Raw genomic sequence first — 11,927 nt, 5'->3', positions numbered from 1 at the left:
CCCTCTCACTCCCCTCTCCCACTGCAGGTGATGGAGTCCCAGCAAGAACAAAAACAAAAACCGGGAGCGCCGGATGGTGAACCTACGGCCCCGGCTGGGACTGAACCCCCATCACAAGCGTCCCCTGGCAGTGGGACTGATCCTCCGGGGGCTGGGGCTGATCCCCCTGCAGATAAATCCCTTGAGGCTGGGGTTCAAACCCCTGCAGATAAACCCCTAGAGGCTGGGGTTCAATCCCCAGCCGATGGGTCCACGACCCAGAAGGCGGTTTCCCCCCGCGACGCCCCACTGCGTATCCCCCAGCGTGGGGACGAGGATTACTTCGAGGCCCTGGGGCTGGTGGTGGGGAGGCTGCAGGCCGACCATGAGCAGGAGTCTACGGCCTGCGCTGACCTGCTGGGGGCGCTGCTGGAGCACTCGGAGGGCCTGTACAGTCCTACCGCCGCCGCCGCAGTCCACGCACATCAGGCCCATACACACGGCCTGCATGGCTACCTCAATGTCAACAGGTGGGTGGCCTGCATGGCTACCTTAATGTCAACAGGTGGCCTGCATGGCTACCTCAATGTCAACAGGTGGGTGGCCTGCATGGCTACCTTAATGTCAACAGGTGGCCTGCATGGCTACCTCAATGTCAACAGGTGGGTGGCCTGCATGGCTACCTCAATGTCAACAGGTGGGTGGCCTGCATGGCTACCTCAATGTCAACAGGTGGGTGGCCTGCATGGCTACCTTAATGTCAACAGGTGGGTGGCCTGCATGGCTACCTTAATGTCAACAGGTGGGTGGCCTGCATGGCTACCTTAATGTCAACAGGTGGGTGGCCTGCATGGCTACCTTAATGTCAACAGGTGGGTGGCCTGCATGGCTACCTTAATGTCAACAGGTGGGTGGCCTGCATGGCTACCTTAATGTCAACAGGTGGGTGGCCTGCATGGCTACCTTAATGTCAACAGGTGGGTGGCCTGCATGGCTACCTTAATGTCAACAGGTGGGTGGCCTGCATGGCTACCTTAATGTCAACAGGTGGGTGGCCTGCATGGCTACCTTAATGTCAACAGGTGGGTGGCCTGCATGGCTACCTTAATGTCAACAGGTGGGTGGCCTGCATGGCTACCTTAATGTCAACAGGTGGGTGGCCTGCATGGCTACCTTAATGTCAACAGGTGGGTGGCCTGCATGGCTACCTTAATGTCAACAGGTGGGTGGCCTGCATGGCTACCTTAATGTCAACAGGTGGGTGGCCTGCATGGCTACCTTAATGTCAACAGGTGGGTGGCCTGCATGGCTACCTTAATGTCAACAGGTGGGTGGCCTGCATGGCTACCTTAATGTCAACAGGTGGGTGGCCTGCATGGCTACCTTAATGTCAACAGGTGGGTGGCCTGCATGGCTACCTTAATGTCAACAGGTGGGTGGCCTGCATGGCTACCTTAATGTCAACAGGTGGGTGGCCTGCATGGCTACCTTAATGTCAACAGGTGGGTGGCCTGCATGGCTACCTTAATGTCAACAGGTGGGTGGCCTGCATGGCTACCTTAATGTCAACAGGTGGGTGGCCTGCATGGCTACCTTAATGTCAACAGGTGGGTGGCCTGCATGGCTACCTTAATGTCAACAGGTGGGTGGCCTGCATGGCTACCTTAATGTCAACAGGTGGGTGGCCTGCATGGCTACCTTAATGTCAACAGGTGGGTGGCCTGCATGGCTACCTTAATGTCAACAGGTGGGTGGCCTGCATGGCTACCTTAATGTCAACAGGTGGGTGGCCTGCATGGCTACCTTAATGTCAACAGGTGGGTGGCCTGCATGGCTACCTTAATGTCAACAGGTGGGTGGCCTGCATGGCTACCTTAATGTCAACAGGTGGGTGGCCTGCATGGCTACCTTAATGTCAACAGGTGGGTGGCCTGCATGGCTACCTTAATGTCAACAGGTGGGTGGCCTGCATGGCTACCTTAATGTCAACAGGTGGGTGGCCTGCATGGCTACCTTAATGTCAACAGGTGGGTGGCCTGCATGGCTACCTTAATGTCAACAGGTGGGTGGCCTGCATGGCTACCTTAATGTCAACAGGTGGGTGGCCTGCATGGCTACCTTAATGTCAACAGGTGGGTGGCCTGCATGGCTACCTTAATGTCNTCCGCCGTGATTCGTCACTAGGGTGTTGGGCTGCGCACGAGGCCGTGCACGCTCGACCACTTGGAGTCCTTCAGCCCGAAGACGCGCGATGGAAACCGAGTCAGCATCATGCCAGGTCTCGGTCAAGAAGACGACATCCAGAGAGCGCGAGCGGCGGATGTGAAGGAACTCATCAACTTTGTTGTTTAGTGAACGGATGTTTAGGCTGCCGAACATTAACCGGCGACACGACCGCGCGGAGTGACGATCGACATGGACGCTACGCAGGTTATGAGGCCTGCGAGCCGGCACAGGTCCACGTTCAGCAGCAGAAGAATCAGCCGACGTACAGTCTAGCACAGATGGCTGCCGTCGTGGCAACGGCCGATTGCCAATTATCACAAACGCACCACCGTTGCACGTAACCCGATACATGGCGGCAGTACGCCTCTTACGACCGGCACGGCATCCGCGATAAGACAGACGAGGGGCGGGAATAGCAACGAGCAGATCGACTCTTTGACGGACGGATGGTTCGAGGGTTGCAGCGGCTGGCCGCAGGCCAAGCAGCTGCATTGTCGAGTAGGCTAGTGGTGCCATGGATATCATCATATCAGCCCGATTCAACTCACGTACCAAATTGTAAAAAGCAATGTCAGACCTCTAAAAAATCAAGTAGAAGACCTGTATGTAGAACGTCGAGACGATCATTCAAAAAATCCGTGGAATCAGGTCGAACGAAGGCTAGCATCACAGGGCTTGCATCAGCCAAGTAGGCAGTTGATAGCCAAGGGTGGAAAAAACGAACTGAGCCGGAAAACGAACTGCACTCGTGCACAGTGATCACTTAGACACAATATTCACTGTAAAACGGTCCACGCAAGGAAGTCATCTTGTCAATCGGTTGTTTAAAGATTCACGAAGATCATACTATATGACACTGGCCTAAGTTGCAAACACAGGAATAAAGGATTGACGGAGCAGCGCACATCCGCTTGCAGCCACAGCCGGCGCACGAATGTATTATTGGAATTGTTCATATATATAAATAAAATTATCCATATTTATTATTAGAATTATTCATATACAATAATAAATGTTTACCCACTCGCCCACTCAGGAGTGTGACGCTGCAGGCGCTCACGGACGCTGAGAGGGACATCTGGATGAGTGGGCTGGAGAGGGCGGGCCGAGAGGGCGGCTACACTCGGGGCACCTCCAGCCCACTCCTGCCCAGCCCTGCCCACTCCTCGCCCACTCCTGCCTCCATACTGGGTACTGTGTGGGCTGTGTGGGTACTGTGGCTGTGTGGGTACTGTGTGGGCTGTGGGTACTGTGTGGGCTGTGTGGGTACTGTGGCTGTGTGGGTAGCCGTACGGTAACTGTAACGACTGTAACCGTAACGACTGTAACCGTAACGACTGTAACCGTAACGACTGTAATTGTAACGACTGTAACTGTAACGACTGTAACCGTAACGACTGTAACTGTAACGACTGTAACGGTAACGACTGTAACTGTAACGACTGTAACTGTAACGNACCGTGACTGTAACGACTGTAACCGTGACTGTAACGACTGTAACCATGACTGTAACGACTGTAACCGTGACTGTAACGACTGTAACCGTGACTGTAACGACTGTAACCATGACTGTAACGACTGTAACCGTGACTGTAACGACTGTAACCGTGACTGTAACGACTGTAACCATGACTGTAACGACTGTAACCGTGACTGTAACGACTGTAACCGTGACTGTAACGACTGTAACCATGACTGTAACGACTGTAACCGTGACTGTAACGACTGTAACCGTGACTGTAACGACTGTAACCATGACTGTAACGACTGTAACCGTGACTGTAACGACTGTAACCGTGACTGTAACGACTGTAACCATGACTGTAACGACTGTAACCGTGACTGTAACGACTGTAACCGTGACTGTAACGACTGTAACCATGACTGTAACGACTGTAACCGTGACTGTAACGACTGTAACCGTGACTGTAACGACTGTAACCATGACTGTAACGACTGTAACCGTGACTGTAACGACTGTAACCGTGACTGTAACGACTGTAACCATGACTGTAACGACTGTAACCGTGACTGTAACGACTGTAACCATGACTGTAACGACTGTAACCATGACTGTAACGACTGTAACCGTGACTGTGACGACTGTAACCGTGACTGTGACGACTGTAACCGTGACTGTGACGACTGTAACCGTGACTATGACGACTGTAATCGTAACGACTGTAACCGTAACTGTAACCGTGACTGTGCAGGGTCGGCGACGGGGCAGACATTCCTGTCCAGTATGGGACAGTTCCTGTCGTCCAAGTTACAGTCCGTGAGCCTGGGGGGCGCCCCCGCCCACCTGGGGGGCAGCGGGCTCCCCACCTACAGCCTCCCCAAGCCCACCAAGCCCAAGCCCCTGCAGGAGAGGGACACCCGCAGGGAGGTGGGGTCATGTCACGGGGAGGTGGGGTTATGTCACGGGGAGGCGGGGTTATGTCACGGGGAGTTGGGGCCACAACCCCTGCGGGGTGAGGTTAACGATGGAATCTTTGGGGTGGTTCCATCGTCTATGGGTTCGATTTGTCCGGTGACAATCTGGTATCTCATTATATTTATTATTATTATATTATAATTATATTATATCATTACATTATATATCAGATGTGACAGACGTAGGTATATATTCACGTGACGTGATAGATTGATAGAAAATAAGTATAGACCTGAGTCGGCGTCTGGACAACATCACGCGCTGAAGACCTCAGCAGTGGGCGGAGGCCGAGACTATACAAAAGTGCTGGCAACCTTATATGTTCCCCCTGAAGCTGACAAGGACGTCGCTATGTAACTAGCGTTAGAGTTGCTACGGCCTAACGGTCGACGTCTTAGCCTATACCTGTACCGTATCTCTCATGTATAACACCCCGTATACTGTACAGTATCCCTCATGTATAACAACCCGTATATTGTAACTCATGTCTTACCACCCCGTATGGAGATCTGGGCCTATACTTTCAAAAAAAGTTAAGAGATCGTAAGTTCATCAGCCAATCATTGACGGCCTTTCAAGCAAAATCCACCAATCATAGACAAGAAAATAGAGCGTAAGTACTTACGTTCACTTAGCCAGTTTTTAAAGAATAGCCCCAGTTATCTAGACAGATGGTGTCTTACTTATCCCTCACGTCTTAGTCTACGAACCCTTCTCTGCCCTGTAGGCGCATAAACGTGCATCTGGGACATATTATTGTCCAGGGGTTCGATTGTCCAGAGGTTCGATTATCCAGGGGTTCAATTGTCCAGGGGTTCAATTGTCCAGGGGTTCAATTGTCCAAGGGTTCTATTGTCCAGGGGTTCGATTGTCCAGGGGTTCGATTGTCCAGGGGTTCGATTGTCCAGGGGTTCGATTGTCCAAGGGTTCTATTGTCCAGGGGTTCGATTGTCCAGGGGTTCGATTGTCCAGGGGTTCGATTGTCCAGGGGTTCTATTGTCCCGGGGTTCATTTGTCCAATAGTTCGATTGTCCAGGGGTTCGAGTATCCAGGGGTTCTATTGTCCAGGGGTTCAATTGTTCAGGGGTTCGATCGTCCAGGGGTTCAATATTGTCCAGGGGTTCTATTGTCCAGGGGTTCTATTGTCCCGGGGTTCTTTTGTCCAGGGGTTCGATTGTCCAGGGGTTCGATTATCAAAGGGCTCTTTTGTCAGGGGTTCTATTCTCCTGGGGTTCAATTGTGCAGAGTTTTATAATTCAGGGGTTCTAAAGCTCCTCTCACCCCCCAGATCGGGGGCGGGGGGGCCATCAGCGCGAACGCCCCCATCGTGTTCGACTTAGGACCCCTGCAGGGGCTGGGGTCCGCCCCCCAGACCCCCAGCAAGACCGAGGGGCAGGCCTTCGACGCGGCCTTCCTGGGCTCCATGCCCGTCAACGTGGCGACCGGTCCGTGCTCCACTTTATATATAATTGTATAAATTAATTAAATTAAGTACCGTAATTGATTAAATTAGTTAATTTAATTACATTGACTAATTTAGATTAAATAAACTAAAATGACTAATTGAATTAAATTAAATAATTGAAGTGTATTAATGATTGAATTATATTAAATGATTGAATTCAAATTAAACAATTGAATTCAAATTAAACAGTTGATTTTAAATCAAACAATTGTCTGAAATTAATAATCGAATTAATTAATAATTGAATTGGTTAGTTGAACAATTAATTATTAATTCAATTGAATAAATAAAATAATTTCTCGGAAAATTCGTAGAATTATCAATAATTAATTATTATCATTGTAAGCTACAAGTAGGAGAAGTAGGAATCTTTACTTAAGGGACGGCGACCGGTTGTATATATGAAGGTCGTGAATATTATACCTGTATAATATATGAATATTATACAGGTCGTATAAATGTAGTAACGTGACGCTCTATATACTAACCGTGCTGCTAAAATATTTTATTGTGCGTACGTTATTTTTTGTTATTAGTAATACTAATGAGGTATTATTCATTATTATTGTTGATTAATAATTAATAAATAATTATATCTCTATATCCTTATTAATTTGAAAATTACATTATTTCACAAGCTACTAAGTACTACTAACCCCCGTCCCCGTGACAGGCCCCGTCTCTAACCCCCGTCCCCCGTGACAGGCCCCGTCTCTAACTCTAACCCCCGTCCCCGTGACAGGCCCCGTCTCTAACCCCCGTCCCCGTGACAGGCCCCGTGACAGTCATCAGCGAGGTGATCAGACGGGTGATGAGTGCCCGTGCGCACCACAACCTCTTCTCGTCTACACCCGTCGTTTTGACGGTAGCCACGCCGTACCTGACGGTGACGGGCAGACAGGACCTCGCCGAGCACCCAGACAGTAACTGCTACAGACAGAGATACAAACTGACGGCGTTGACGGGCTGGTGCACCCACAGGGAGAACCCGAGGTGGGTGACGGGGGACTGTCTGTCTGTTGCGTGCCTGTCTGTCTGTCTGTTGCGTGCCTGTCTGTCTGTTGCGTGCCTGTCTGTCTGTCTGTTCGGGTACATGTAACACCTCCACGCAGGCTGTTCGGGTACATGTAACACCTTCACGCAGGCTGTTCGGGTACATGTAACATCGGGTACGTGGTGCGTGGTGTGTCCAGCCTGCAGTGCTGGGTGTATCATGTAACACCTTCACGCAGGCTGTTCGGGTACGTGGTGCGTGGTGTGTCCAGCCTGCAGTGCTGGGTGTATCATGTAACACCTCCACGCAGGCTGTTCGGGTACGTGGTGCGTGGAGTGTCCAGCCTGCAGTGCTGGGTGTATCAGTGTGATGACGACGCGTCGCGGGTGTGCCGCGCCATCACCATAGCGGACGACCCGCACGCCCGGGACAAGGAGCGCTCCCTCATCCTCGCCAACATCGCACAGCTCGAGGACGACCCCCATCGCGGGGATGACGGAGTGATACACCCTACTGGGGGTGAGTTGGGGGAGAGGGGTGGGGGAGTAGTCGCCTAAATGCGGGTGAGTTGGGTTAGAGTGAAGGGAAACCAGCGGATTAGTTGGGGAGAGAGGTGACCCACCCAACTGTAGGTGAGTTAGGGGAGAGGGGAAATACTACACCCAACAGCGGGTGAATTGGGGGATAGGGGTGGAGTAGTAGTCGCCTAAAAGCGGGTGAGTTGGGTTGGGGTGAAGGGAGACCAGCAGGTGAGATGCGGTGAAGGGAGACCAGCGGGTTAGTTGGGGAGAGGGGTGCTCCACCCAACCTTGGGTGAGTTGGGGGGATGGGTGATCATTAGGGGGTGAAGTACTATTCACTTAAAAGCGGGTGAGTTTGGTAGAGGAGGAATCAACTGAGTTCGGGTGAAGGATGAAAGGTTGAAGAGTTCCCTGAAATACTCACCCACCAACGGTTTGTGAGGTACTACTAGAATAGAATAGAAGTGTCGGCGTTGAAGAAATAGGCCCATGGCCATGGTATTTCACCCACCGCTGGCTGAAATGCTTTTATAAACTACTTCATTCAAATAGTAACTTCACACACAACGCATTAGTCACAGACTCAGACAATGGAATCAATACCAGATCCTATATCCCGGCTCATCTTTCCCCTCTTGATTTCAATTAATTCCCCTCTTAATTTAATTATATATGGTCCCGCACTCACGGGTGAGTTCGGAAGGAGTGGGATGAGATAACTCCCCCGTCACCCTATGGGTATGAATATCATGTGGTGTTGCAGACGCTGCTGGGGGGCTGGACGCTGAGGTGCTGGAGGAGCTGGACGCGCTCACAGACGACCAGCTGGCGGAGATGGAGGCCGAGATACAGGAGGGCGGCTACGTGCTGGAGTGAGGCGCCCCTACATCAGGGCGGCTACGTGCTGGAGTGAGGCGCCCCTACATCAGGGCGGCTACGTGCTGGAGTGAGGCGCCCCTACATCAGGGCGGCTACGTGCTGGAGTGAGGCGCCCCTACGTCAGGGCGGCTACGTGCTGGAGTGAGGCGCCCCTACGTCAGGGCGGCTACGTGCTGGAGTGAGGCGCCCCTACGTCAAGGACGGCGCCCCTACGTCAGGGGCGGCGCCCCTACGTCAAGGGACAACCCCTCACTAACGCAAGAAAGTGCATCGATATTTTGACGACGTCTCCCTCATTTTTTTCAATGACGATTGACTTTCATTGTACCGCTTTTCCCTATATGTACGACGACTTGAATGAGTTTCTAGATATTGTGCGTTATCTAGAAGCTATTCCTCGCTGAATATAGGGTTACTTGCAGCTAGAAACCCCTTCTAAGTTCCGGAATATCTAGTAATATTAACAGCAATGTCTAATAATGTCTAGTAACGTTAACAATCCTGGTTATGGTGTAGCAGTCGAAGCTTGGAGGTCAGTTTGCCGGCTTAATTCTCTCCTATTTATTTAATTTTTTTATTTTTGTTTTGACTTCCGCATGATTGCAGTTTTTGGAAAATTGAACGTTAATAATTTTCTTTACACTGATGTTGTTAGTAAAGCCCAATCTACACTCATAAAAAAAACGTTGCATTGTCCTAATTGCGACGTACGAATAATACGTAAAGAATAGTTCGAATAATAATTTAAATAATAATAAATAAATAATAATTTATCACTCATTTCTTTGGGAGATGACAATTCGTACCTAACGTGTAGGTTTCCCAGTTTATTATTACTATTTTATTGATATTATTTTTTATATATGATCTTTTTATTATTTTTTTTTATTATTTTTATTTTTCAAGTTTTAGCTTGTACATTTATTAACAAATGCGGACGTGACGGCAAAATTTATCCTAATTTAATATTGAAATTTTCTAACTAAGTACATTTTGAAAAATTATTAACTGCGAGCAGGTTTTTTTAAGGATCAATACTGCATTTATTAATATTTTTAATGGTGATGTTCACTCTCTTTGTACGTTTCTTAATATCTCAATTATATAAATTATAAAAAAAATAATCGAAACAAATTATGCTGTTCAAGAAAACTTTAATATTTTTCTATTTTTATTTTCATTTGCTATCGTTATTTCATAATGAATTTCTATAACATTTTCGAGTAACTAATGAACTACAATATATATATATATAATAGCATATATGAGCTTACATAGCAACTAATATCATTAATTCAAATTACTTATCTTTGTATTATATTCATTCTGTTCACATTTCTTATGCCGTTGTTTAATGCTTACCATTTTTTATTTTAAAATCAACATTTATTTATAAATTGTGTTGAATTTCTCGCAATTCATCGTGAATAAAATGAATTTGTTTGTAACTTCATGAATTTAGTTACGGTTCACAGTGACTCAGAACCCGTGATTGGTTCTCATCATTGATGTTGTCTTACCCCGTACGATGTTAGGTTCTAATCTAATTTAATAATGTTATAATAAGCAAGTTGTGTAACATTAATATAATAATCTATAACAATATTAAGAATATTTGTTGCGATATAGCGAGATATTTCGCCAGTTCTGCTGCTAACGGCGCTAGTCAAGTTCTGTATCTGGTTCCTATATTCTGTAATTTTTTCTGAACTACCAATTTTTTTTTCAACGCTTTTTCCATCAGAAACGGTTTTTCAACAGAACCGCTTATTTCGTCACAACCGTTTTTTTCATTAAACCCGTTTTTCTTTCATAAGAACCGTTTTTTTCAACGTGACCGTTTTTTTTCATCAGAGATGTTTTTTTTTTCATCAGAACCTTTTTTTTCATCAGAACCGATTTTTATGCCAAACCCTTACTTTGATATAAGTGCAATTTAATTGCAATTAACGAGGTTCTACCAATACCTTAAGTTCTCTTGTGTTCTAATATTATTAACAAATGATTGTTATAATTAATTAATAAACTCTAATGATAATTATGGCTATCACTGGTGCATGAAATATATTACAATTTGTTGTGTCGTCATCGTTGATATTTTTTGTTGAATACCGAGGAAGAAATTCAACTTATTCATGTATTGTGTGATGATATCGTACGTGTGGTGCGTGGTGTTGTGGTGTTAATGGCCACCATTTTACCTTAGGATAGTCAAGTAGTATTTTCATGCGTCAATTGCCTATTTTCATGCGTAAATTGCCTATTTCCATTCGGCAATTGCGTATTTTCATGCGTAAATTTGCGTATTTTCATGCGTAAATTTGCGTATTTTCATGCGGCAATTGCGTATTTTCATGCGGCAATTGCGTATTTTCATGCGGCAATTGCGTATTTTAACACGGCAGCTTCGCATTTTCACGCGGCAATTTCGTATTTTCATGCGGCAATTGCGTATTTTCATCGGCATGCGTCAATTGCCTATTTTCATGCGTCAATTGCCTATTTTCATGCGTCAATTGCCTATTTTCATGCGTCAATTGCCTATTTTCATGCGTCAATTGCCTACTCTTATGCGGAAATTGCGTATTTTCATGCGGCAATGTTCACCTCTAGCTAACATTGACTAGCGATAGGTGAACTATTCTCAACTAGTGACACACTAGCAGAAAAAAACAAGTGACATGGTCGACAGCAGCTAGTGATCTAGTGTAGTGCGTGGTGCTATTTTCAACTAGTGTTATACTAGTAAATTTACAGGAAAATAGCTAAAATTAGCTAGAAAATAATTCTAAATTTTTGGCGTTTGTAACGTAGCAGCCCCAGGCCACGCTCATCCCATAGCCAAATAATTAAGATATATAAAAAATATATTATTTACATCCATTTCTACAAACTCTTCTTTCATTTTCAGTCAAATTATGGCAATGGTGCAGGGTATGATGAAGAGATTGTGAAGTGCATCGCACTTTACTTCCCTCAATTCCGCGAATAATATTTAATTATTTTACAATATAAATCGAGTTCATTGTTTTTCACTGTACTAATGTTGCTAGTTAATAGTTGCCGACACTATTACTGGTCATTGTCATGACTGTCATGAAAGATTTGATTTTTTGCTGAAATGTGCTCGTTACCACACTCCCCACCTCTTGTATGTCAATTATTATGTATAACGAAACAATGTATAGACGTGTATGTGTTCCTGTATAGAGTATACATGTGTGTTCCAACCTGTTGACAATATATCCTGTTTACTGTATTACTTGTTTCATTCAGTTACCTGCTGTTGCCACGACGTGGTGATGTACCCAGAAATAGGCTATTTCCACATAAAATTGACTGTTCACAGTTTGAAATAGGCTATTTACATATACAAAAAGGCATTTTGCACGTGGTGGTGGTGATGATGGTGGTAGGTGCAATGGT

General features: G+C 46.7%; 2 protein-coding genes across 2 annotated transcripts in view; both read left to right on the top strand.

Annotated features, from left to right (window-relative positions):
• LOC108683013 overlaps nucleotides 1-2,331 on the top strand; it is a gene marked incomplete at its 5' end in the record, with an annotated part of 3,623 nt that extends 1,292 nt beyond the window's left edge. Inside the window, 2 exons of the mRNA XM_018172288.1 lie at nucleotides 28-509; nucleotides 2,184-2,331. Coding sequence (XP_018027777.1) covers nucleotides 28-509; nucleotides 2,184-2,331 — 630 coding nt within the window. The remainder of the gene's footprint in view (nucleotides 1-27; nucleotides 510-2,183) is intronic.
• Nucleotides 2,332-3,241: 910 nt separating this feature from the next.
• LOC108683012 lies at nucleotides 3,242-9,366 on the top strand (the record flags this gene model as incomplete). Its single annotated transcript, XM_047884571.1, is given in 6 exon segments — nucleotides 3,242-3,396; nucleotides 4,419-4,594; nucleotides 5,931-6,087; nucleotides 6,881-7,100; nucleotides 7,340-7,620; nucleotides 8,386-9,366. Coding segments are annotated over 6 exon segments (1,056 nt in total). The 3' UTR covers nucleotides 8,499-9,366.
• Nucleotides 9,367-11,927: the final 2,561 nt, after the last annotated feature.

This window comes from Hyalella azteca, unplaced genomic scaffold, assembly GCF_000764305.2.
Source record: "Hyalella azteca isolate HAZT.00-mixed unplaced genomic scaffold, Hazt_2.0.2 contig15624, whole genome shotgun sequence".
Lineage (NCBI taxonomy): Eukaryota > Metazoa > Arthropoda > Malacostraca > Amphipoda > Hyalellidae > Hyalella > Hyalella azteca.
Note: the sequence above shows the minus strand (reverse complement) of the source record. Positions and strands in the feature narration are given on the sequence as shown.